Source organism: Besnoitia besnoiti, chromosome I (genome assembly GCF_002563875.1).
Source record: "Besnoitia besnoiti strain Bb-Ger1 chromosome I, whole genome shotgun sequence".
Taxonomy (NCBI): Eukaryota; Apicomplexa; class Conoidasida; order Eucoccidiorida; family Sarcocystidae; genus Besnoitia; species Besnoitia besnoiti.
The window spans coordinates 3629027-3651354 of NC_042356.1; the positions used below are offsets into that span (position 1 = coordinate 3629027).

The window sequence follows — 22328 nt, forward strand, 5'->3', positions numbered from 1 at the left end:
AATACATATTTACGCATGTCCATCGCGGAACACTGCAGCTTCTTCTCAAGGCAACTTGTCTGGACAGCCTTCCACAGTGACAGCGAGTGATGCTGACTGGGCCCTGTCGTAAGGCGTGTAAACGGTGACTTGCGTCACTTAGGGGAAGCGGAAGACATGAAGGGGGCGGACTTGACAAAGTATTTCTGCACTCGATTCGAGGCTATCTACCCGTCCTGTCGCAGTAACAAACAGGGTCAGTTCACCCAGCAGGTTGCGCGACCCGCGTTCACGCCAGTGTGTCACTGTTCAGAGGCGGAGTGCATATGGCTCAAATCGAACAAAGAGAGACCTCATCGTTCTAAGAATACTGAAAAAGACTCCGATTATGAGATACATGAAGACGGTTCTAGTGACCTTGTACGTCTTGATTTCGTATGTAAAGGAGCATGTTCGGAGACACGTCAATCTACTCGGCGTAAATACGGGGCTTTATTTTTATTAATTCTATTTTAATTTAATTAGTTAGAAATCCTACTTTTATTTTAACAGAAGAATATATGTATCAGTATGTCTGAGCATCTTGTTTTTTTTATTTCACGGTTTAGGGTTGCTGCATTGTTCCTTCGTACCCTAAAGCGAATGCGACTGACGCCCTATGCCCTCTCGTCAACCGCTGTGCGTTCTCGATCCGTGTGAATATGGCGCTTCCTCTTTCACTTTCGAGCTCTTCCATATGACGGCAAACCTGAGCCAACGTATCGTTTCATCTCACAGGACGATACGCCGCTCGTTCCGCTTTCTTGGGCTGACTGAGTTGGCTGCTTTCTCCTTAGGAGGATGAAATGCGTATTGACAGTCTGCTCTCTGGAGATAGCGTTGAATAACAGCTGTGGTTTGTGCAGGAGACCACGAGGTTCAGCCACTCGTGAAGCTGCATACGCAGGCTCAGAAATAGGGCATCCCGAGGAAATCCTGCAACGCGGGCTTGCTCTGCGAAAAGAAAAACGAATTTCAGTGTTCATCCTATCCGTGGTTTCCGCGCAACGAGGCTCGCCACATACATCCTCGGTCTAAACAGACTACATCACCCCTGCGACAGCGGGCCCTCACGCTGAAAGCAGCGAACTGAAGAGAAACGTGCCACATCGCACGATTCCGACGACTGACGAGCCGTCGATTGTGAACGGCATCGCTGGCCCTCCGTTTTCGCTGCCGAGCCCTACAGCCCTTTTGAGAAATCGAGTGAACCGAGGCGGCGAAGCATGCGTGACGGCAGGCCCCGCTGGCATCCCCTACTCCCAGGCGAAACGGCGAAAACTGAACTGCACTTCCAGAATCGTGGAACTGCGGACCCGAACGCAAGTTGTGTGGCGTTCCTCCTCCGACTGTCTGCGCAAGCTCTTCGTGTCGTCACCATTACGTGATCAAAGGCAATCTGTCACCTCGTAGCGGTGTCTACTTGCCGCTGGCAATATACGGTTCGTGCACATCGAGCCTATCGCGGCACCAATGAGAAGCAGAACGTCTCGAAAGCGGTTGTTCGCCGCTTACTTGTTAGGGCGGTTCCACTGGGGACGTGGTGAAGCCCCTGCGACAACCCGAGTGTAGATAGAGGACGACGCCAACAGCGCGTCTCACATGCCACACGAATGAAAATAATGGCGACGAAGACGAATTTCCGCGTCCCTTCCTGCGGAAAAATACATTTCAATACCTATTCGGCTGCGAGAGAGGAAGACGGAAAAGATAAGCTCAGCCGACCGTTTGGTGGATTATCCGACGATTTCACGGGGTATGCGCACGGTAATAGGCGATCCTGCGCAGCACGTGAACCAGCGGACGGGGAGAAACCAACCCCTTTTAGTTGTATCCGTAAGGAGACTTCTTTCCTCGATTTCTCTCTTTCCTCTCAGGAAGCGATTTGTTCTTTTTCCACAATGCCGCACAGATATCATTTGTACGTCTTTTCTATCCATTTGTAGAACGCTGCAGACACTCTCATTCCCGCCGCACTCTCTGGTTGATGACTGCAGGCTAGCGCATACACGGCGGTCGCGCAAATACCACGGAAAATTCTTCTGCTTTTTGCTCCAAATGTAGATTGCCCTCTCCTTGTTTCCACTCCGGGGTATTTATGGTCGACTTTCTCCAGAGACGTCGGGAATACGTCGTTGCGCCCGCGTCAACGAGGCCGGGGTCTCCGCGAGCCCGTGCTTCTGCTCGTGCCGCCCTTACCTCTTTGAAAACGAGAATAAACATCTGTTCTGCCGGGCGCTGGCGCTCGCACGCGTCTGTTTTCATTTCCACAGTTGTTTTTCGTGTTTCTTTGGGTGGCGCGCGTCGGTCTTGGCTTGTGTGCCACGCTGTACGTACGCTGCCTTCGCAGCACAAATGTGACGCGCTAAACCCGCACCCTGCATCGCGCACTTGTGACTGTCTTCCCTCGTTGTTTAGCGCCTCGCGTCCCCTCGTTCTCTCTGCTTGACTGTCAGCACAAAGGGAGCAAGGATGGGGCGCTTTTCCTCCGTTAATTCAACTGACGTTTTCCCGCGCTTTGACTCACGTTCAAGTCCCGCCTCCTCGTTCAGCGATTCTCGCGGCAGTCGCCTTCCCGCTCTGCCGGCGACCAGGATTTCATTGTTGTGCGCAACAAGAGAAACAGATACACATCCTCCTTCCCTCTTCTCCTCTCACGTGTCTGAAAACGTCGCAGCGCCCCGTCTCGGCGGGCCTATCTTCCATGCCATCTGCCGGAAGTCTTCCTTCCGAATAGCTCCGTAAACCCGACCGAAAATGGGCACTATTTCTGACTTCATCTTTGCTCCATGTGAACTACATGCATTCCTAAAATAACCAGCTGGTGGCCTACTGTACACCTATTCGTCATTATATATCAGTTGGTAAAGGGACGTGTCGCGAGGGAACCTCACTGATTGAACTCAGCAGATCCATGTATCTATCCTTTCTGCATTCGAGTCCAGGACGTGTTCATAGATCTGTACGTACACGCTTATAGATTCATGCGTTTGAATAGGGAATTCATCTCGTTAGGAACTGACTGGGTTTTCATGGGCTCCTGCCGGTTCCTACGCGCCTATTTTGTCTTCCGTTCTTTCTCCTTTTCACATTTTGATTCTAGCGATTGCATCGCCCACTCGTATCCCTGTGTTTCCTCTGCGACTTCCTCGTCTCGCCGGGCGCGGATTTGGCTTCCCGGCTCTTGCGTCGTCTTGCTGCAACTTCTGTCAAGTCAGACCCGCATCTTCGAGAGGCTTAGCCTCTCGTCTCACACAGCAGGCGGCAGCATCAGAGGCCCTCGTGCCCGACGACGCCTGCGCGGCTCTCTACACACTCCTTCCGCCAGGAAGGCCGTTTCTCTCCCATCTTCTGCACCCCCCAGCGTCGCAGACGCAGGTGCGTTGGTCTGGTTTCGGTATCATGCGATTTCTTGACGCCCCTGCCTTGACGCGCCTTTCGGCGCTTCTGCAGCATCTAGACGTGGGCGACCGCGTGATTCGCGGGCGACTGGAGCTGCTCTCGACTGCGAACCAGTCGTGCGTGGAGCGGCGGATATTGGCGCGCGAGATTGAGAAGGAGCTTTCCTCCTCGCCGCTCTTCCTCGCGTCCTCGTCGCCGCCTCCAATCGTCCTGTCGTCGCCGCGGTGGACGTTCGGCGCGGAGACACTCGCCGCAGGCGCGGACGCCCGGGGCTCAGAGGCGGAGGCAGACGCCCAGGGCGAGGGCGACGCTCCGCTGAGTCCCAATTCGCGCAAGAAGCGGAAGACCCGTGGCAGCAGCGGGTCGCCGAACTCGACGTTCTCCTCGCCCGTGCTTTCCTGCTTCCTGCTCCCGCCGCGGAGCGGCAGTCGCGAACCAGGCGCTCCCGCGGCGATGAGCCGCCTGAGCCTGGAGCGGCGCGCCGAAGATGACGAGAAAGACAAGCGGAAGAAAGACGAAGACGAGGAGCGGACGACGTCGACCAGCAGCGGCAGCGACCTCGACGGCCGGCGGCGGAGTTCGCGGCAGAAGGACCGAGCCGCAGAGGGCAAGGTAAGCAGGAGAGAGCGGAAAGGCAGCGGCGAGAGTAACGGAGAGGGCGGCCGCGGGAGGGGCGGCCGCGGCAGCTTCCAAGAGTTGGGCAGAGCAGAGGAAGGAGACGTGCGCGCCCGCGCGAAGGACAACTCGGAGGCGGACGACGAACAAAGCATGCGCGAGGAAGAAGCCGAGGGCAAGGAAGTCCTCGTCAACCTCATTGGCACGCTCAATCAGTGCTTCCCCGACTACGAATTCTGGTGAGTTGCGGCATCCACCTCTTCCGCGCGTCTTGAGGCAGCGCCTTGAAAAGACCGACCGCGGGAGAGTTGAGGCGAAGGCCCGCGGCGAAGGCGAGCGAGAGAGGGAGAGGACGGAAAATTACTCATCGCAGGGGGGGCTTTCCTCTCGGAGTCGACGCGTGCGCCACGGTGTTTCTTTGCTAGTCCAATAAAATCTAAATTCAATAAGTTATTTTCAATGTCCACAAAACTTATATATCCAGCAGAAACAACCACCCCTGTTTTTCTCGCAGATCTGCGTGTTTTTGGATTTCTCTCCTCGTTGCCGTTCCTGGGTTAGCGTCGTGTCCTGGCAGGAGTCCTTTTGCGGTGGCGCGCCTTTTTTTGTCTTTTTTTTCGCTCGTGTCGCCCGCAGACGCATCGGTCTCTGCATTTCGGTTTCCTGATTTTCGCTGCAGTAGCGCGTTGACTCCCGCAATGTTTGAACAAGCGGCTCGAGTTGAGGACGCCCAGGCAGAAATCAACAGAAGACTCTGCGTAGTTGAGCGCGTCGTCCCTGGCTTCCTTCAACAGCTGTGGACCGCCATCAAGGTTCGTCCCTCGCTGCGTGCATATATGCATACTCTATACTTACATTTATGCTCTATAATATTTATATATTTATGTATATGGATTTCCTAGAGTCTTCGGGTCGGCGCTCAGCTTCTGGGTATGCGGAGGACTCACGGGGGATAGACGCATCTGCATACAAGCGCCCGTTCATTTTTTTGTCCGCATTCCCCGATAACGGGAGTGGCTCGTGACAGTGGCGGTCGCATCTATGCGCGCCCGCGTGCATCGACATTTGTTTAATGTAGGGATTTTCGTCTGCCCCTTCGCGCGTGCTTCCTCACCGCAAGCGAGCTGTCGCGTGTTTTGCGTCTCAGGAAAGCATCCGCCTGGAGTGCACAGACATTTACTTTCTCCGCGTTCGCAGCAGCGACGATCCGGCGCCTTTGGTGCTGTATGACCCGCGCACATCTTCGGCGTGCTCCTCTCGCCTGGCGTCCTTTTCTGCTTCGTTTCCTGCGTCGCCGCCAACCGCTCAGCCTGCGAGTGCCCCTGGCGTCTGCGGCAGAGGCTCCGCAGGCGCGGACGAGGCGCGCGACGCGACGGTGGCGAGCGCCGGCGCCGCGGAGAAGACTGAGAAGCGCGGCGAGGGCGCCGAAGAGAAACGCGGACGCAGAAGGGAGCCGTTCCCGGTGATGCACAGAGGTGGTCATCGCGGGAAACTGAGCCGCAGACTGCCCCTGGCGTGCTTTGAGAAGTCGGCGGAGGGCGGGGGGCGTGCCGAGCGCGCGACGACGGCCGGTGGCGGACAGTCTTCTGCCGACTGGAATACATCCAACAGCATCTCCCTCTTCTCGCTCTCATTCTTCTTCCACGACCGCAGTGAAGAAAAACTCCTCTTCTTCACCTGCAACTGCACGTGTAAAGCCGGTGGCGCCGAGGACGGAATCGCCGGGCTCGAAGAAGAGGAAGAAGACGACATCGGTACGCGCGAAAAGACATACACCATATATATATATATATATATATATATATATATATATATATATATATATATATCTTCGTGTATATGTGTGTATTTCTCAGGTGGGGTGGCGCGGGCTGTATGCCGCATTTTTCGTGAACGGATTCGACTACGCGTACATCCCTGTTATATATATATATATATATATATGATACATGTATACATATATATGTGATAAATATGCGCATGCGCAGCACAGTTCACTGGTGTGTGGAGGACCTGCGTAACACGGTTCGGAGTTATTGCTTTGTGTGCTGCGTAGTTAGAGTACCTACATGGAGAGACCCGGAAGTGATCCCTTTCTGTTTGTTCAGGAGACTTTTACGTGACGCGGGCTGCGTTCGGCGTGGACGACCAGGCGTGCGGGAGTGGCGGTCAGGGTGGTGAAGAGCGAGACGCGCTAGGAGATGACGAAGACCCTGACACTCTCAGCGATTTCGAGCTGCCTTCTTCAGCCTGCGCGTTCGCCTGAAGAAACAAGCGACTCGCCTGCCGCAAGCGGCGCATATCGCCGCAGACGTGCTTTGGCCTTCGGGTGTCTACATACTTGTGTACCGATGTGTATATCTGTGTGACATCGCTCTAGGGCGGCCATGCGCGCACACGCTTATGTGTCGTCGCATCTCTTGTGTGTATTCATGTAGCATAGCTCACATATGTGTGATTTTCAGAAGTTTGCTTCGTCTCACGCTCTATTTTTCGCGATCAGAGTCTTCGTGAAGGGCCGCCTGAGTCTCTTGGCGTGTCCGCAGACGATGCGTTCCCGGCGTAGTGCGCGGAACCTGCGTGTGCAGGCGTTTGTGTCGTTCTCGGCTGGACCTGTGTGCTGCGCATGAGGCGAGCGGGCGCAGCAAGGCTATGGCGCGCCTTTCAGGCGTGGGCTTTTCGTCGCTGCTGTTTCCCGCATTTTTTTCGAGGTGTGGGTACCTGCCTGGTCTCGATATTTCTAGGGTGTGTCTGTTTCGCTGGAGCCCGCGCGTTGATCGCGCATGCGAGAGAGGCTCCAGCTGGGTTATCGCTCCTCGCCTTCCCGCGGCGGGGTGGGGGGGGGTCGGGGGGCGGTCTCAGCACGTGCGCTTCGCGGGAAACGCCGCAGGCGGCAGAGTTGGGTGTGGAGACATTGCCTCGGCGGAAAACATGCCCTGTCTGCATGCATGTGCACATCCTGCTCCGTGCGTGCGTTGTGTTCATGGCAGTTCACACGCATGCGCGGAGAGTGCATGCGGAGGCGACGTCGTCATGCGTGATGAGGGAGCGGAAAGCGTGTGGACGCATGCAAAGGCCGCATGTACGGAGGCAATTTTTCTTGTTCCGGAGCCACAGAAATGTAGGGCACTGCGGGCTCGCCGGTCTTCTTTTTTGCAGTCAACCAGGCAAACGTCCGCTGTATGTTTTTCAGGGGTATCGAAACATCCACATCGCGCGGACGTTGCATCGGGCTCGCCCTCGAGGAAGCCCTGCCCTCGCGAAAAGGACGTGCCAGGGAGTCGTCTAGCACATTGGCGGTCGATTCCACGCAAAACAGGAGCGCCATACATTCCTCTAGTTATCTGTACATATAAAAATATGTATATGTGTATACGTGTAACTATACATATGCATATATATGTGTAGCTTAAGCGGAGACGCAGGGAGTCTCGGCGCTCACATGTAGCTGCCGCTTACTCAAATAGAGAAGGCATATATGCGCAGAATAGGTTTCTGTCACGTTTCACGACGGCAGACGGCGGGCTTTCAAACCCTTCTGGCCTGAACCGCGCCAATTCCAACGCAGACTCCTCCGCGCCGCTTCACTCAAATCAAACTATACGCGCGTACCATGATTGCGTACATAGGGCCCCCACAGACGCATATAGATCGGTAAATAGCTACATATATCCGTATATGTAGAGAAAAAGGAAAAGATACGGCGCGGCACCTATTGAGAGGGCAAACTGAGTCGCTTGATGTTTCGGAGACGCGTCGGAAGGGTGCGCTGCAGCCTCAGGCCGACGTTTCAGTTGTTTGCCGCCCTCGGGTGTCAAGCGACCTGAGGAGCCGAAAGCCTCATCCGTCGCAGAGAGGCGTGGCCCCCCTTCTCTTATGTCCGACAGCCCGTTCGTGCTGCCCTCAGTGGCTAGATCTATTTCTTATCAGTCCTCACAAAGGGAGCGAATGCAAATAGGACTGCCTATACATGCGGGTGAAGCTGTGGCGTGAGTTTTGAACAGAGATCGCAAGCTAACACAATCGATGCAACGGACAGGTTTATGAACAAGTTTGTTTCAGACGGTGCGCAGGCAGCTTTGAAACGTGAGCCCTCCACAGAAAAAGGAGGCGCCAATGATGAGGAGGACCTGAACAGACAGACACAGAGGAGAGCGCTGAAACACGTGGGATGTTGAGCAACATCGATTCAGCCTGATGCCTGTAGAAGACACGAGTTTCCGCGTTAATCCGCCAAAGCTGTGAAACGCCTGCGTGTCTGCATCTGTACCTGTATAAGTTCGCACGGGTGCATGTGCGACTGCCTGCCTCCCGACACGCATCTGTGTTGGAAGTTGAGCGCAGATACATCCCAGTTGCTGAATTAACTCGTGAACAGGCATGCATGCACGAAACTCCAGCACCCTGAGATGAGCTGGGCACAGCACAGGCAGCACTCCTAGGTGTTTTGAGACGTCTTCAGTGCGCGCGCGTAAGCATGCACATGCCGAGTCAGGGACCTCCGCTTACGACAATCATTCCGAAAACAATGAAGTAGGACTTAGTCGTCGACCACCTCACGTGCTGCCGCAGCTCCCGAGACGCCTTTCGAAAATCGTAGGCCTGAAAGAACACAAAAACAATTCAACCAAAAATAGAGACGCTCGCACACTCAACCGTACATGCGCATGTATGTATATATACGTACAGGCCTATATACGACTAAGTTATGTGCACAAGGTCTGCGGACATAGTACACATAAAAACGGGGGCCCTGAAGCCATACATTCATGTAACTAAATATACACACATAAATACATATATGCATGCATACAATTATTTATTATTGATAGATATACGTATAGACAGATATAAGCCTGCAGACGCGTACATATGTGGCTGGTTGTCTACGCGTGCGCAGCGTGTAAAAGACGTGAGGTAAGCAGGTGCTCCTAGGAAACAAACAACACTCTTGACATGTTTTATGCTCCACGAGGCGAGAATCAGCACCCTCTGGCAAACCCGTGCGTGCTCCCCGTCATGTACGTACTCCGTCGCGTAGGTTGTTGGTTTTTCCGACGAGGCACTCGATCTGCTCGCCGCGCTCGAGCACTTTGTCTGTATTTTGAAGGATCCCATGAAGACAGGCACGCGCTTGAGCTCACATCGTAAAAAAGGCTTGACATCGCCGCGCCCCAAGCGGAGACAACCGAGACCACCTCGCGAACGAGCCCTGGGGGCCGACAGCCACGCAGTTTTCTGCGTGGCGTGACAGTGTGCGTTTTTTTACTCATGTGCAGGCAACGGGTTCAGCTTTTAAGGTTACACGTACGCGGAAGGCACATCCCAGCAAGCGCCCGCCGCCCATATGCCCTGCGCAGACCACCGGGCGTTCCTACTTCACTTACTGATGTTTTCCCGGACGACTTCGGTCACCGCCTGGAGCTCCTTCTCAACGCGCTCAACCTGCTGCATCCCGCGGCCCTGGCCTCGGTTGTAGGCGTCCTGTGAAAATAACATGCGAGATTTCAATTGAAATCCGAAGACGCGCCAAACAAACACGAATTCGTGGTCGCCGCCCAGGATTACAACGGGCGGCCACTGAGGCCGGCCGTTGTAATCTCTCTCTCCCAATATATATATATATATATATATATATATATATATATATATATATATATATATGCATCAATAGATACTACACATATAAATATATATGTACCCACATATATAGGTAGATGTGTACAGATATATGTATCGATGTAAGTATTTATGCAAAGATATATAGATAGAGATCTATACAGATATACATATATATAGATATATATACATATCTTTATATATACGAATGTATAGATCGGTATGTAAAGCGCACTCTTCGTTGCGGTGTGTGCAAGAACAGGCACAAGAATGTGCTCCTTTGTCTCGCCGTCTAGAAATATCATAACCGTGGATCGCCGCTTTCTTTTCAGTTTGCTCCCTCCCAACGGCTCACCACGAGGCGAATGAGAAGCCGCGCCACTCCGGCCTCGCGACTGTCGCCTGCGTTTGGCGCGCTGCTCATCTGCAGAAGATACTGACTTCGTAGGTCTGTCTGCGGCAAACAAACAAACCGTCCAGCGATAGAAAACTCCGCCTTTATCGCTAACATGAAACACGCGCTTCCGGACCATACAGGCAGATACATATTCACAGACACGACATAGCCTCATCCCAGATGGAGATGCGTGTGCGCCAGGACATCTGCAGAAGGAATCAAACGTTTTGACACACAGGAAAGGTGTGCCCGTGAGGCCAGCGCACGGAACAAGCAAACGGCTGACGCAGCATTCGCCGCAGCAACGGAGATCTGGGGCCTCTCCACGTCCGACACATACATATACAAACATATACATCAGTATATACATCCACACAAGCATATATATATATATATATATATATATAAACGTATTCCGTATCTGCCTGCGTCCACGACTGTGGGTGATGGCCTTCAGAGGCTTCAGATGCACACAGCCCCGCCAAACGCCTGGAGAAAACGCCACGAGTGGATTTTCCGTCGACGAAACTTACGAGGAACTGCCAGGGGAGGTCAGCGGCGATGTTCTCATCAGTGACACACATGACCACCGCGCCGCTCTTCCTGTCGACAAACTGGAAAAAAATTCACCAGAGAAGGCACCAATATTGTTGTCAACGAATTGACTACCGCGACATAGGATCGAACAGTTTTAGCTGTCTTCAGCTCTCCACTGGGGCGGCGCCGTGGACTGCAATCTCAAGGAACCCGGCGTCTGTCTCATCACTGGACCCGTCTTCAACACTCTAGAAACTACAACTTCGAACGCGCCTCTAACCATGCAACGCACGCAAGCACGAAAACGGCTCTTCGGGGACTGACGAAGGAGAAAAACTAAACAAAGCATCGGCCGCAAATGCACAGACAGGACGGCGGGAGGTGGGGGGGGGGGGGGGGGGGGGGGGGGGGGGGGGGGGGGGGGGGCATCTCCAATGCTGTAGCTTACGAAGCTGAAGAGGCGAGAGTCGAAGACGTAACTCCGGCGCCCGCCTGTTCGCGGAAGTTTCAACAGCGCGCGCCTGAGCAGCAAAAAGACAGGGACTGAGCGTTTGTGAGACAGGCGACCACAGCATTCAACGGCTGGACTGCATGCAGACTCGATACTCGATACGCGTCGCAGATACCGCTCTAGATCTCATCAAATCTCGGCAGCAAGCGCGAGGGCGGACTCCTGATTTCGAGGCAAGAGTTCGTCTTCACCGATTCCACGCTCGACAGGAGGCGCAACCGCGAACGCAGAGAGAGAAGTCGGAGGAAATGCGAAATGAAAACGACGAAAAGGCGACACCCCTGAGAGCGTAGGTCGAGCAAAGAAATTAAATCACTCATGCAAGCAAACATATATATATATATATATTTATCTGTGAATATTAAAAGTATTTACACATGTGCGTGGGGCTAGGCTGCATCCGCGGCATGCCTTGCGCATACGTACGCCCCGAAGAAAGCCGCCGATCGACGGCCCCGTACGGTACAGCGCCACCAGAATCGACTGAACCAGACAATCACACATGCACTGGATGCGTCGATATATATATATATATATAGTTGCATATATTTGAAAAAGTAAGAGGATGGTTCGCCTCTCTCGAATCTACGCCGATGCGTCCGTAGAGTCGGCGGATCGACTGCGCATGCTCTTTTTTCGTTTCTCAGCGCCAGCGTACCTGCAGACCGCACTGAGCACCTCTTTTTCGCCCTCTTTCACAGCCGTGTACTCCGCCAGCACGTACGTGCCGCGCGCCAGACAGGCGTAGTGAAAGGGCGGCGTCTCAACTCGGGAGTCTCCGCCTGAGAAGTCCTCACTGCCCGCGAAGAGACTCGACGGCGGGGTGCTGACGCCCCCTCCGGGCGCGTACGGCGGCGACCACATCGCGCGCACTCTCTCGGCGGGAAGGTGTGGAGTTTCAGGCGAGCGGCGGCGGAATCAAAGAGATGCAGAGAGGCTCTGAATACCACTGGACGAGGAGGAGAGAACTCGCAGAAAAGCTGCAGGGCCATCTCCAAGAGGCAGTGCCTCGATAGTCGAAGACGTCAAACAGACGACAGATGCAAACACGCGAATGCAGCCCCGAGAGGAGTCAAGAGGCGAGAGACCCGCTGCGGATGCAGGCTGGGTGACAGGAAGGAGAATGCCGAGCGAGCGGAAGCGCGCAAGGGGAGGCGCTTCCTTCACTCAAGAAAACGAAGAATGAAACGAAGATTCACAAAACTTGTCGGCGAGAGGCCTCTTCACGAAAGAGAAAACGAGGGCGAAAAACACCTGCCGGGCGTGTGCGGCTCCTCTAAGGTAGAATATCCATTTTTGGAATTCTTGGTCCGAGAGGACCTCGAGGGGAGAGGCGGACATGAGAGTGTCGCCTGCGCCGTCGACTGGAGTCTTGGGCTGTTCCAAAGAAAACGCGAGAGAGAGCTGCCCGAGCCGCGGAGAGAAGAAGAAAAGAGTTTCCAGAGGGAGGGAGAGAAGGCCTCGCGCTCTCAGAGGGAACAAGGAGCGGACTGAAAGAAAAGAAGGAAGCGGGAAAGGGGCTCCCTCTGTGTACAAGACCACCGCGAGACGCTGGAGGACAGGCGCGAGCAGCACGAATCGAGACGAGTGGAGGAGAAACCTTTGGTAGAACGAAGTTGAGGAGCGTATGCGCGGAGACTGCGCTCGAGGGCAGCGGACGCAGATCGTCAGAAGAAGCGAAAAAAAATGAGGAAACCGTCTAAAGTCCCCTCTAGCGTACAAGAGGGGAGGACACTCACACGACGGGCGCTCGTTTCGGAGAAGAACAGACTGTCAAGATAAGTTCCTGTATTTTGTTCTCGAGCCTCGTTCCAACTCTTTGCAAAGCGTGTGCCCAGACGATCCTCACCCCCAGAGAAAAACAGCTGCATGCGAAGCCTTCAAGCGAGACGCCGAAAAGAGTCCGTCTCTTTGCGAGACAGATACCCATATCTCGACTGTTCATTTTATCCCTTTTTATCTCACTTTGCTTTCGAGTTGGTCTTTCCAGCGGCGCGAAGAAGAGGCGAATCGCTGGGGGAGAGACTGGAAGGCATGTATCACTCCGGCGCCTCAGCTGGGCGGCAACGAGCATGCCGACAGTGTGGAAGTTGTGTTTTCTCGTCTCTAGGAAGAAACAAGACAGCACAGAAAGGTGTGTGTGTGCGCCTTTGCGTTTTCTGGGCGCATAGAGCTCTTTTTTCCTTCGCGAGAAGACTTAGGGCTCGCGATCATGCAGGTGACCGTGCGCGGAGAAAAGTAACTCTCTCGTCCTCGGCGGGCGCTCTTCGTCTTCTCAATTGTCTCGTCTTCGTTTCCAAACGCGCCTCAACCTTGACGTCTCGTCGGCGCACACATTGTCTCCCATAAAGCGGTTTGCGATGCATTTCAACCTCGCAGACACAAACGATGTATCTGTGATGTATCCATGTAAATGAAGATGCCTATGTACGCAGGTTGGTTGGCGATGTGCATGTAGGTACATCGCGCAGGCGAGTTTGGAAATGTGTGTGGGCATTTTGTGGAACTTTCTTGTTTGTCTTCTCTTTGAGTCTCCGTCCACCTGCATGCACCCAGTGCATCTGCTGCAAGTCCGTATTATTTTTCCTCGCCGTGTAGAGCAGCTGCGAAAGATTCCTCCAATCCAGTCTCGATTCGTCGTGGCGATTGCGTCGTGTATCGTGCCCATCTGCTTCCTTCGATTGTTCATTCGTCTTTTGAGTTACGTTTCACGGCGGCGTGAGCCGCGCTCGGCTGTCGCAGGCATCCTGGAAACGCTTCTGACCTCGAGTCACGGAGGCCTTCAGCTGTCCGATAGGCTTCAGTCTCAGGCCACTTTCACAATACCCGAGCCGACAAGCTACACAATCTCTCGAGAACTTCACTGGAGAGAGAAATCTATTTCGTGCCAGCTCTGTCTTTCTCCGTTTCGATTGTTTCAGGGAACCAGGAATTGCTTTTTATCTTTTCTTTCCCCTCGCCTTCTTGGTTGGCTGCTGCCTCTCGTCGCGCTGTGTTTCATCCACATTGCGGCGCGTCCTGCCGCGCTCTCTGGAGACAAGGCAGAACTCGTCGGAAGGTGTGACGCAACTCCAAGATGGCGTTTTGCCTCTGTTCTGTTCTTCTCTCCTCGCTCTCCGCGTGTGACGCGACGTCTCTTCGCACGTCGTCCCCATGTGTTGGTGCCCCCTCCCGCACCTCTGGCGGGTTTGAGACGCGGCGGCGGGCACCCCGCGTGAAGTTGCTTCTCTCTATGGCGGTGCTTGTGCTGCTCTGCGCTTTTCTCTCTCGTGTCGTGCTCTCGAGTGACAGTGCCGGCGCTGCTGCGTCTGCGCCCTCGTCTGGCGACGCTGCGCACATTCCCTTCCCGGTGTGGATTCCGCCGCGCTCTTTTGAGCCGACGTCGCTCATGCTTCTCTCTCTGGGTCTCGTCAGCAGCGCGAGCTTCACCATCTACCGCATCCGCTACTCCGCGCACGAGCGCAGCCTGTTGCAGGAACTGGTTCACGCGGCCGTTGCATCTGTCTTCCTGGGGCTCGCCGTCGGGTTCCTCCTGCTCAGCTGGGGAGTCTACTACTGACCCGGCAGCCTGCTGAACGCGCGACGCAGGTTCAGCCGCTGCCACAATACACTCCTATACTTATATATTGATGTACGTCAATCTACGTATCTGTCTTTCTATTCATCTCTCCATATACATGTGCAAATCTTTGCATGCAGGTATCTGCGCGAGGCGTCTGTGGCTGGTTTCCACGTATGCGCTGCGTTCGACGGAGAGTTGTGGCGCTGAGGCGTGCGAGCGTCGTTCGAGTCTGTTTGCGAGCCTTTTGCCGCGGAGAGAGACTTCAGAGGCGCCAGCCGCTCTCAGACGAAGTGGCAGCGAGCGTATTTCTGTGTTTAGGGAAGGGGGCACATGTTCTAGAGAGTGGGCGATGAGAGGCCGGTCTGCGTGGATTTTCAAGGCGGCAGGAAAGAAAGTCGCATGAGGGCAGCAGAAGCGTCTCAGGATAGAAGCAGGTGGGGAGGCGGGGGGGTCGTGGGGCGAACCCTGAGGGAAGAGCAGCGTAGGTGCTGTCTCAGGAAGAGGAAAGCTTGTCTCAGAAACTGTGTTTTGGAAATCCGAGACGCGACGACGCATGATGCACTGCGTCCTGCTTCCGCAGCGAGAGACTTGGGGGCAGGACGAAAGGCCCGAACCCACGTGAGCGAGGCGCGGTTTAAACTCATCGCGTCGGGTTTTACCGGAACGCAACGCACACTCACCTCTGTGTGCATTCAAGTCGACCGCGCAGAAAACGCCGAAGAGAGAGAGAAGGCACCGAGCGGGAGCCGCGCCAGGTTCAAGGAGGCGTCTCTCCCAGCGGTCTGAGCGTTCCTCTCACGCAGTTCTAGTTGCAGCGCGTCCTGCAGCGTGCAGGCGTGCGCTTGAGCACTCGAGAGCCGCGGGAGGCTTTCCGCGGCTGCGCTGTAGGCTCGGATGCGCCTCGCGTCCTCAGATTTCCGCGTCAAGCGCCGCCTGTCGCCCCTGACTACTGCGTTGAGCGTCGCCGGGAGGCGATGACCGGCCGCGCCAAGATTTGCCGCAGTCTCGAGCCCCAGCCGCCGATTCCCTCTTCGCGTGCGGCGCGTCTCGGCGAACAGAGACATCTTCCGAAGCGGGTTTGAACGCTGCGGCTGCGTGGGCAGCCTCCCACAATGCGTCTTCACGTGCCGCGTGGGGCGTGCTACAGCGAGGCGAGGGCGGAAGAGGGGCGAATGCCGAGGGCCTGAAACGAGCGCCTTGGCCGCCCGCCCCGTCCGACGCGTCACCGTGGAAGGCTTTAACGAATCGGAGACGACGCGCCTGGCGCGCAGGGGACTCTGCGTCGCCGTCGCCTGGCGACCTCGGCGCGGACTCGCAGATGCTCGCGGAGCCCTCTGTGGCTTTCTCGATAGGCACCAGGCCGAAGGAGTCTTCGTTCGCGTCGGCGAAACTGCGTGACGAGCTGGCCGCGGGAGAGGCGTCCTCCGCGAGGGTGCGCCGCGTGCCGCGCGCGCGCCTGTCTTCCTTCACGTCGAGTGCGGCGCGGGGGAGCGGCCGCTCCCTCCCCCCCAGCGCGTACTCCGCCAGCGCCTGGACGGATTTCCTGCTCGTGCCCTCTTCGACGTTGGAGGCGTCCGCGGGCGGGAGACTGGCCTGCGCAGCGGCGACGATCTCAGCGACCGCTGTCGCCGCGGAGTGGATTCTCACAGTGGTGCGCCTCCTCATGCTGGTGAACGTCGACAGTCGTGGCGGCAGGTCTTGGTCGGCGGCGTACGCGACGGGCTCGGGCGTGGAGGTCGCGGGCGCGCGGAACGAGCAGCAGACGCAGAGCCCCAGAAAGAGGAGAAGCAGCGCCGCCGCGAGGAGCCAGGCCGCGGCTGCCATGCGTTCGACGGTGAACCAGCGCTGCCAGGAGAGCGGAGGGAGGGTCGTGGAGAGCGGCAGCATCGTGAATAGCCGGGCGGGCAGCGTTGTGACGGGGGGGTAGGTCGAACTTGCAGTGTACGAGAAGTCGTATCTGAGGCGGCACGCCTTGTTACAAAACTGCATCTCGACCGCCGCGGGACAGGGGGCGACCCCGGGGCCTGCCGCCTCTCTGAGAATCTGATTGTGGCGCAGCTGCCGGCAGTGCAGACATTCTGACCACGCGCCCTCTGCAAATACGCACTCGCGCCGCTGACTGAGCAGGGCCAAATCGCCTTCTAACCTGGGGGACTCCTCAGCGACCAAACAGAAAGGGCGATCTGAAGCATCAGCGCAAGCCAACACCAAAGCAATGCCAGTCGTGTCGCGCTCTGCCCCCGCGGCGATACCCGGCGCGTCCGTGTCCTGCGTGCTGGTAGCTAGAAAAGCCGTGACGGTACCGTGGTGGTGTGGGAGTTTTCAGCGACAGCGTGCGGATTGAGACATGGCGCCTTCGGCATCAGCGCGCCTCTGTGTCTGGTCAGCGCGTCTCGCGTGTCTCGAGTGTCGTGTTGGCCTGTTCGTAGCTGGGCGGCGGATCGGGCGTTTCAGAGACTCTCGTGAGATGGCCGCTTTTCTTTCGCTACGCGTCACGCACCTCCACACGGCTTTCGTTGCACCATTTCGCACGGCCTGCCGCCCCACTGGGCTTCCCGCCGCTTTGAAAACACGCGGGTGGAGACGCAGTGCGCGTCGCAGACGCTCCACTCGCTCCACTCGCCTTGACAGTCGAGGGCGGAGACGTCGAAGACGGGTCGCTCGTGCTCGGCGGGGCAGTCGGGGAGTCCGAAGAAGCCCTCGGGGGGCAGGCCCCCGAGGGCTTGCCGGCGAAGCGGACTTCGGCCAAAACCAAGGCAACGTCTGAGGCCGCTGCGTCGACTGAGCACTCCAGCGCGTACACGCCAAACAGACGTATCTGGTGCCATGACCAGTAGGAGACCGCCCACGCGTCGTCGCGGTTCATGACATTCGGCGGCGCGATGCGCCCGAGGAACCCCTCGCGAGAGCCTAGGGTGGCGTGCCGCCGGTTGTAGGCCGTGCAGGTGAACCGAAGACCGCGTAGCCACTCTTCGGGCTTGAGCAGGAACACCAGGGCGATCGCCCACACGTCGCTTGCGTCCTTCAGCTGCACCGTAAAGGCAGACGGGCGACGGTTGAACGTGACGAAGGTCTCGAGATTTCCGTCAGACACGCGCAGCGCGTTGGGGTCGTCCGCGGCCGCCTCGGCAGCGCCTCCAACGCCCTCGTAGACGCGCGCGATCTCCAGGCGTTCGCAGGCGTCCTCGAGACAACTCGGAAGACGCGTGGCTCCACTGCGCAGCGTGCATACAGTCGCCTCGTCCGGCGCGAACTCCTCCACCACTTCCTTCCTGTGGCACGTGCTGTCGCAAGGTGCCTCGCGGTTCCACCTGCAGCGCCGCAGTTGCACAGTGATCGTTTTTTATGCCGACCATCGGCCGCACAAGGCACCTGGTTTGAAACAAAAGACTCGGGGCCCCATGCTGTGAACTCTTTCATCTTTCGCCTGCGCCGCGGACTTCGGCGCTTCAGCTCACGTCGCAAAGACCAGCGGTGCGCACCCGCGTGCATTTCAAAAGCCTTTTGAAAGGCTTTCTTTCGTGCTTCTCTGTCGCCCAAATATCTGCATGTTGGGGGGGACACGTGTACGAACAGGCGTCACTCTACAGGCCGGTGGCGTGCACGCTCGTTGTGAGATACAGAGAACTGAGTTGTCTATGATTGCAACACGCCATCGCCCCGGCGGGCTGCGTAAGACAGCTAAAAGTGGGAGAGGCCGTGCATCTTCTAATCACTCCCCTTCGTAGCGCAGATATCGTGAGCTGGTAGCGGTTGTTTAGAAACTAGCTTACTTGGCAACACACGTAGGGTCCTCCTGGCGTTTGCGGACGCGAATGAATTGAAGGGTGAACGCGCGGCTCGCCTCCTTCGGCCAGAGAGCTTCCTCCAACGCAGTGTCGTTTCCGCGGGTGAACCGTGTGAGCCAGAAGACCGATTCATCCGCGAGGCGGATCCAGTCGGTTGAAAATGCTGCATTGCTGAGGGCGCTGCCCAGGACGCGTTCCACGACGACAGGCGTCGACCCTTCGACAACCCCGTCCTCCGTGATCTCTAAGAAGGTGGCGCTTCGTCGGAGGGCGCTGCTATAGCCTACGAGGAAGGAGCCTTGTGGGGGGCCGAGGGGGCTGATTCGCGGTTCAGAGTACTCTAGCACACTGAGGCCGCCTGTAATCTCTCTGACAGAGCTCAAAGCTGCTCTGCCCTCCACATTCCACTTGCCTATCATGAGCTTCGCCGTCTGCACGCGCCCCCACAGCGGGTCAGCTGCGTCCGGCGCCACCGCCCCTCCCCACGTGGATCTCCGCCAGAACAGCAGCCATTCGCCTCGCTCTCCAACTGGCAAAATTTGAGCGTCTGTGTCAACAGGGACCCGCGCAACTGCATTGTGCGCCGCACCCGCGTCGCTCTGAAGGACTTCCGTGGAGCCCACCGCGAGGTTGTCATTGATGAAGACGCCGGGCGCGTCGGCCTTGTCATTCGTGCACACACTCGCCCACTTGTGAGTCTGGGGGTGGACGCGTACCACGGGCCGCGAAGAGCAACTTGAGCACTTTTTGTTGAGGAGGCCGTTGCTACCGACGAGACTGCCGTCGTCTGCAACCAACTGAGTGAGACACTGCGGCCACAGCACAGCTCTGCCGTCCATCATTTCCCACTGGTGCGTGTGAAAGACGACTGCGTAGCGGGCCTCGCTCGCAGTTCCTCCGCCAGGGTCTGCCGAGAGCCCGTTGGTGTTCCCCTGCCCGTAGTCCAGATAGACATCCGTAGCCACGAGCGTCTCCCACTCGGGCTCTTGCTCCTCTCCAGGCCGAAATCTCGCAATGAAAACAGACCCGTAACCCCCGCTGTGCTGCGCGGCGCCCTCTGGAGGGCCTAGCCTGTATCCGTGGCTGCTGCCCGAAGAGTCCGCTTGCCAGCCTTCGCTCGCAGTGCGGTGTGCGGACGCTGCAGAGGCAGCGAGCTCGTATTGGTAACACTCAGAGGAACTGTGCGCCCAGGCTGCCGCTCCAGAGCAGATGCGGTCGCCTGCTGGCACGGTGATGGACTCCGCGCCATACAGTTGTGCCAGGCAGGAGGGGCGGTGGGGGTTGCCATTTTTCTTCAGATTCACTGAGCAGGGGCCGCCTCCCCGGCACACGCGCACGTCGCTGGGAGTTTTGCATCTAGCTGTCCAGAAGGCAATCACGATTTTGTTAGAATTGTCGCCCTCATGAGGGCCGTGGACCCAGAATCCGAGGGCCTTCAGTTCCGGATACTTGTCTGGGTTTGCATACATGAAAGAGTGCCGAAAATGAAGCGTGTCTCCTACGTAGTAGTTCTGCTGAGCTCGCTCACCCGTGTATGCAAAAAATTCAACACGAACATGACAGGAAAGCACGAGAGGGCTAGTTCCGGCGTGGCTGTTGCCGTGTCGGTCCTGCTCCGGACACCAGTTATACAAAACAGCCAACTTATCCTTCGTCAGTGGCAGAAAGGCAAAGCGTTCGAATGCAGGATACCCCGTTAAAGTTTTGATGGCTGCATATTCCGCAAGCTTCCCACGCACTTTCACTCTTCCCCTGCTGAGCTGCTCTCCGAGTGTCAGATTCCCATGTTCGAATGTGATGAAGCAGTCCGCTGTCAGGTGGGTGGTCACATACAGAAGCAGCCATGTCAAGCATGAACGAGTAACGAGAATCTGCACGAAGGAGCGCTCCCTCCCCGCGACGGGACTGGCAAGAAGTGCCATCAAGTTGGCTGATCTCTCGAAGAACGACGGGGAGTTGTTGGAAGGCGGAAGCGCTGGGGTTGCTCGCCCCGTCAGCAGGGATGCGCTCCCACACTCAAAATGCGAAACCGTCTGCTCCACTCTTAGGTTGAAGCAAATTTCCCACAGAGATGGCGAAGGGGAAAGTGACGTCCGGCGAATCCACGACGAATGGGTCTAGCCCCCAAAAAAGCGCTAGGCGTCTCTTGAAACAACCTGGGCGACCGGTCCTTTCACTTTTTTTGGAAAAAGAACAACGGGTTCGCTCCACCCTTGCGTGATGTGCATCCGCCGTACTGTGAACCAGCCGCAAGCCAGTTCCGGTGTATCCATAGCCAGAGAGAAAGAGACTGGTCGGTTAAATCACCAACAAGTCGAGAGAAGAGCAGCGATAGCGCGGTAAAATTCAACTGCAGCGATGTGAGCTTTCCGCAGATACGCGCGTAGCGCATACCGTGTACGAAAGCGGTCACATACTTCGAAAGAAGGCTTCAAACACTGGATTGAGGAGCTAAAGGCTCCACGCGGGCTCTGACACAGCCCCCCGCACAGAAGCCAAAAGCTGTTTGTAAGAAAATTAAACCAGTTGATTGCACCCTGCTTTGACTGTGCCTTTCTTTTAGCTCCGCAGAGGTCATGATGTCTCCTCTCCAACAGCTGCACGAGCAACCTGCTCGTTTCGCGGTTGACCCGAGGGGGTGAAGGACGGTCTTTTGTGTCACCCTTCGTCGGAGCACCATTGTCACTTTGTGGAAGAAGTGCTACTATTGAATGCTCCTGGCACATCGTTGCTGTGCAAGATGCATGTCTGCTGTTTTAGATTAAGCGTGCGGTGGTCTGTATCCTGCTACGCCAGCGCGTGGGGCGAAGACACACGCTGGGATAACAGCTCTTTACCGTGGAGCGACGAAACCTATAGCAGTATGCCGGGAAATAGGTCCCTTGCGGAATACAGCCACTTTTTTATATTCACTTTAGTGTTTCAAAGTGCGAAGTAGCCCTAGTCGACATCCTAGCGCTAATCCGTTCGGAAGTGCCGGCACCATACGGAAGAGCTGCGTTGGCTGCCACTTTCGAGTTAGGTGCAGCTGCAGAAATTTTCGATAGCGACATGCCCTCCCTAGAGACACTTTCAAATGTACGTTGAATCATTCTAAGTGATCACGAAGGTAATGCGCATGAATCCGTGAGCGGATGACGCTCGACAGCGGCGGGCAGACACGAACGGGAAGGTACAGCTGACTCATACACATGCGCAAACTTCGCCACTACGAACAGGTGGAAGATTCGTATCAATAGAGGGATGCTGCACTGAGAACAACGACGAAAAAAACTGGGAAAAAGTCATCCAGGTTTGACACTGACCGTCGGCAGGCAGGGGGCATCCGTAGGAGCTGCTTCACGCGCGGAAGTTCACTTTTCCCGCTCACACAAAATACTACGATAGGCGGCAGACGGCAGGAATTCGCTTTCCCATTGCAACAACCGAGGCACATATTCATTTTACTTTATTTAGCAGTGTCCTGCCTCGCCAACGCACGTAGCACTTCTGCGGTGTGCATGTGGGCGCATTTCGGTGCTGAAGCTAGCCACCAGCAGACACACGATGTCTTGCAACGGGTAGCCCACTCAACGGGCTACATTCTTACTCCACGAGAGCTGGACGTCTTTTCCATGTTTAGATGAGCCAGCCGTAAAAGATCGACCAATAGATCAAATTGTTCCGTTCCCTCTTGTGGCAGTGCCCCCCCGCCTTTCCCCAAATAAAGCTAGTGCTGTCTCCGTCTCTGCTTCGAGGCATCTGGTAAGTGGTTGAGCCCACAATTTCAGTCGGGGACGTACCATGCCATGGCAAGCAGAGGGGATGTCTTCTGAATATATGCATCGTATCGGCAAACGAAGGCTCTTGTTCGGCTGATCTGTTCGCAGCTGCAAAATG

General features: G+C 56.2%; 4 protein-coding genes across 4 annotated transcripts; 2 read left to right on the forward strand and 2 right to left on the reverse strand.

Annotated features, from left to right (window-relative positions):
- Positions 1–3420: 3420 nt before the first annotated feature.
- Positions 3421–6301, forward strand: BESB_005300 (uncharacterized protein; the record flags this gene model as incomplete). Its single annotated transcript, XM_029359285.1, has 4 exons — positions 3421–4274; positions 4715–4847; positions 5183–5789; positions 6144–6301. 4 exons carry the CDS (start codon positions 3421–3423, stop codon positions 6299–6301), a joined length of 1752 nt encoding a protein of 583 aa, XP_029222198.1.
- A 1792-nt stretch (positions 6302–8093) lies between these two features.
- BESB_005310 (synaptobrevin protein) lies at positions 8094–11963 on the reverse strand (the record flags this gene model as incomplete). Its single annotated transcript, XM_029359286.1, has 8 exons — positions 8094–8165; positions 8545–8637; positions 9065–9132; positions 9423–9519; positions 10010–10108; positions 10585–10665; positions 11037–11109; positions 11758–11963. 8 exons carry the CDS (start codon positions 11961–11963, stop codon positions 8094–8096), a joined length of 789 nt encoding a protein of 262 aa, XP_029222199.1.
- Positions 11964–14175: 2212 nt separating this feature from the next.
- BESB_005320 (uncharacterized protein) lies at positions 14176–14658 on the forward strand (the record flags this gene model as incomplete). Its single annotated transcript, XM_029359287.1, has 1 exon — positions 14176–14658. One exon carries the CDS (start codon positions 14176–14178, stop codon positions 14656–14658), a length of 483 nt encoding a protein of 160 aa, XP_029222200.1.
- Positions 14659–15570: 912 nt separating this feature from the next.
- On the reverse strand, positions 15571–20371 carry BESB_005330 (uncharacterized protein; the record flags this gene model as incomplete). The annotated part of the gene is made up of 3 exons (XM_029359288.1): positions 15571–16719; positions 17162–17972; positions 18435–20371. 3 exons carry the CDS (start codon positions 20369–20371, stop codon positions 15571–15573), a joined length of 3897 nt encoding a protein of 1298 aa, XP_029222201.1.
- Between the last annotated feature and the right edge of the window lie 1957 nt (positions 20372–22328).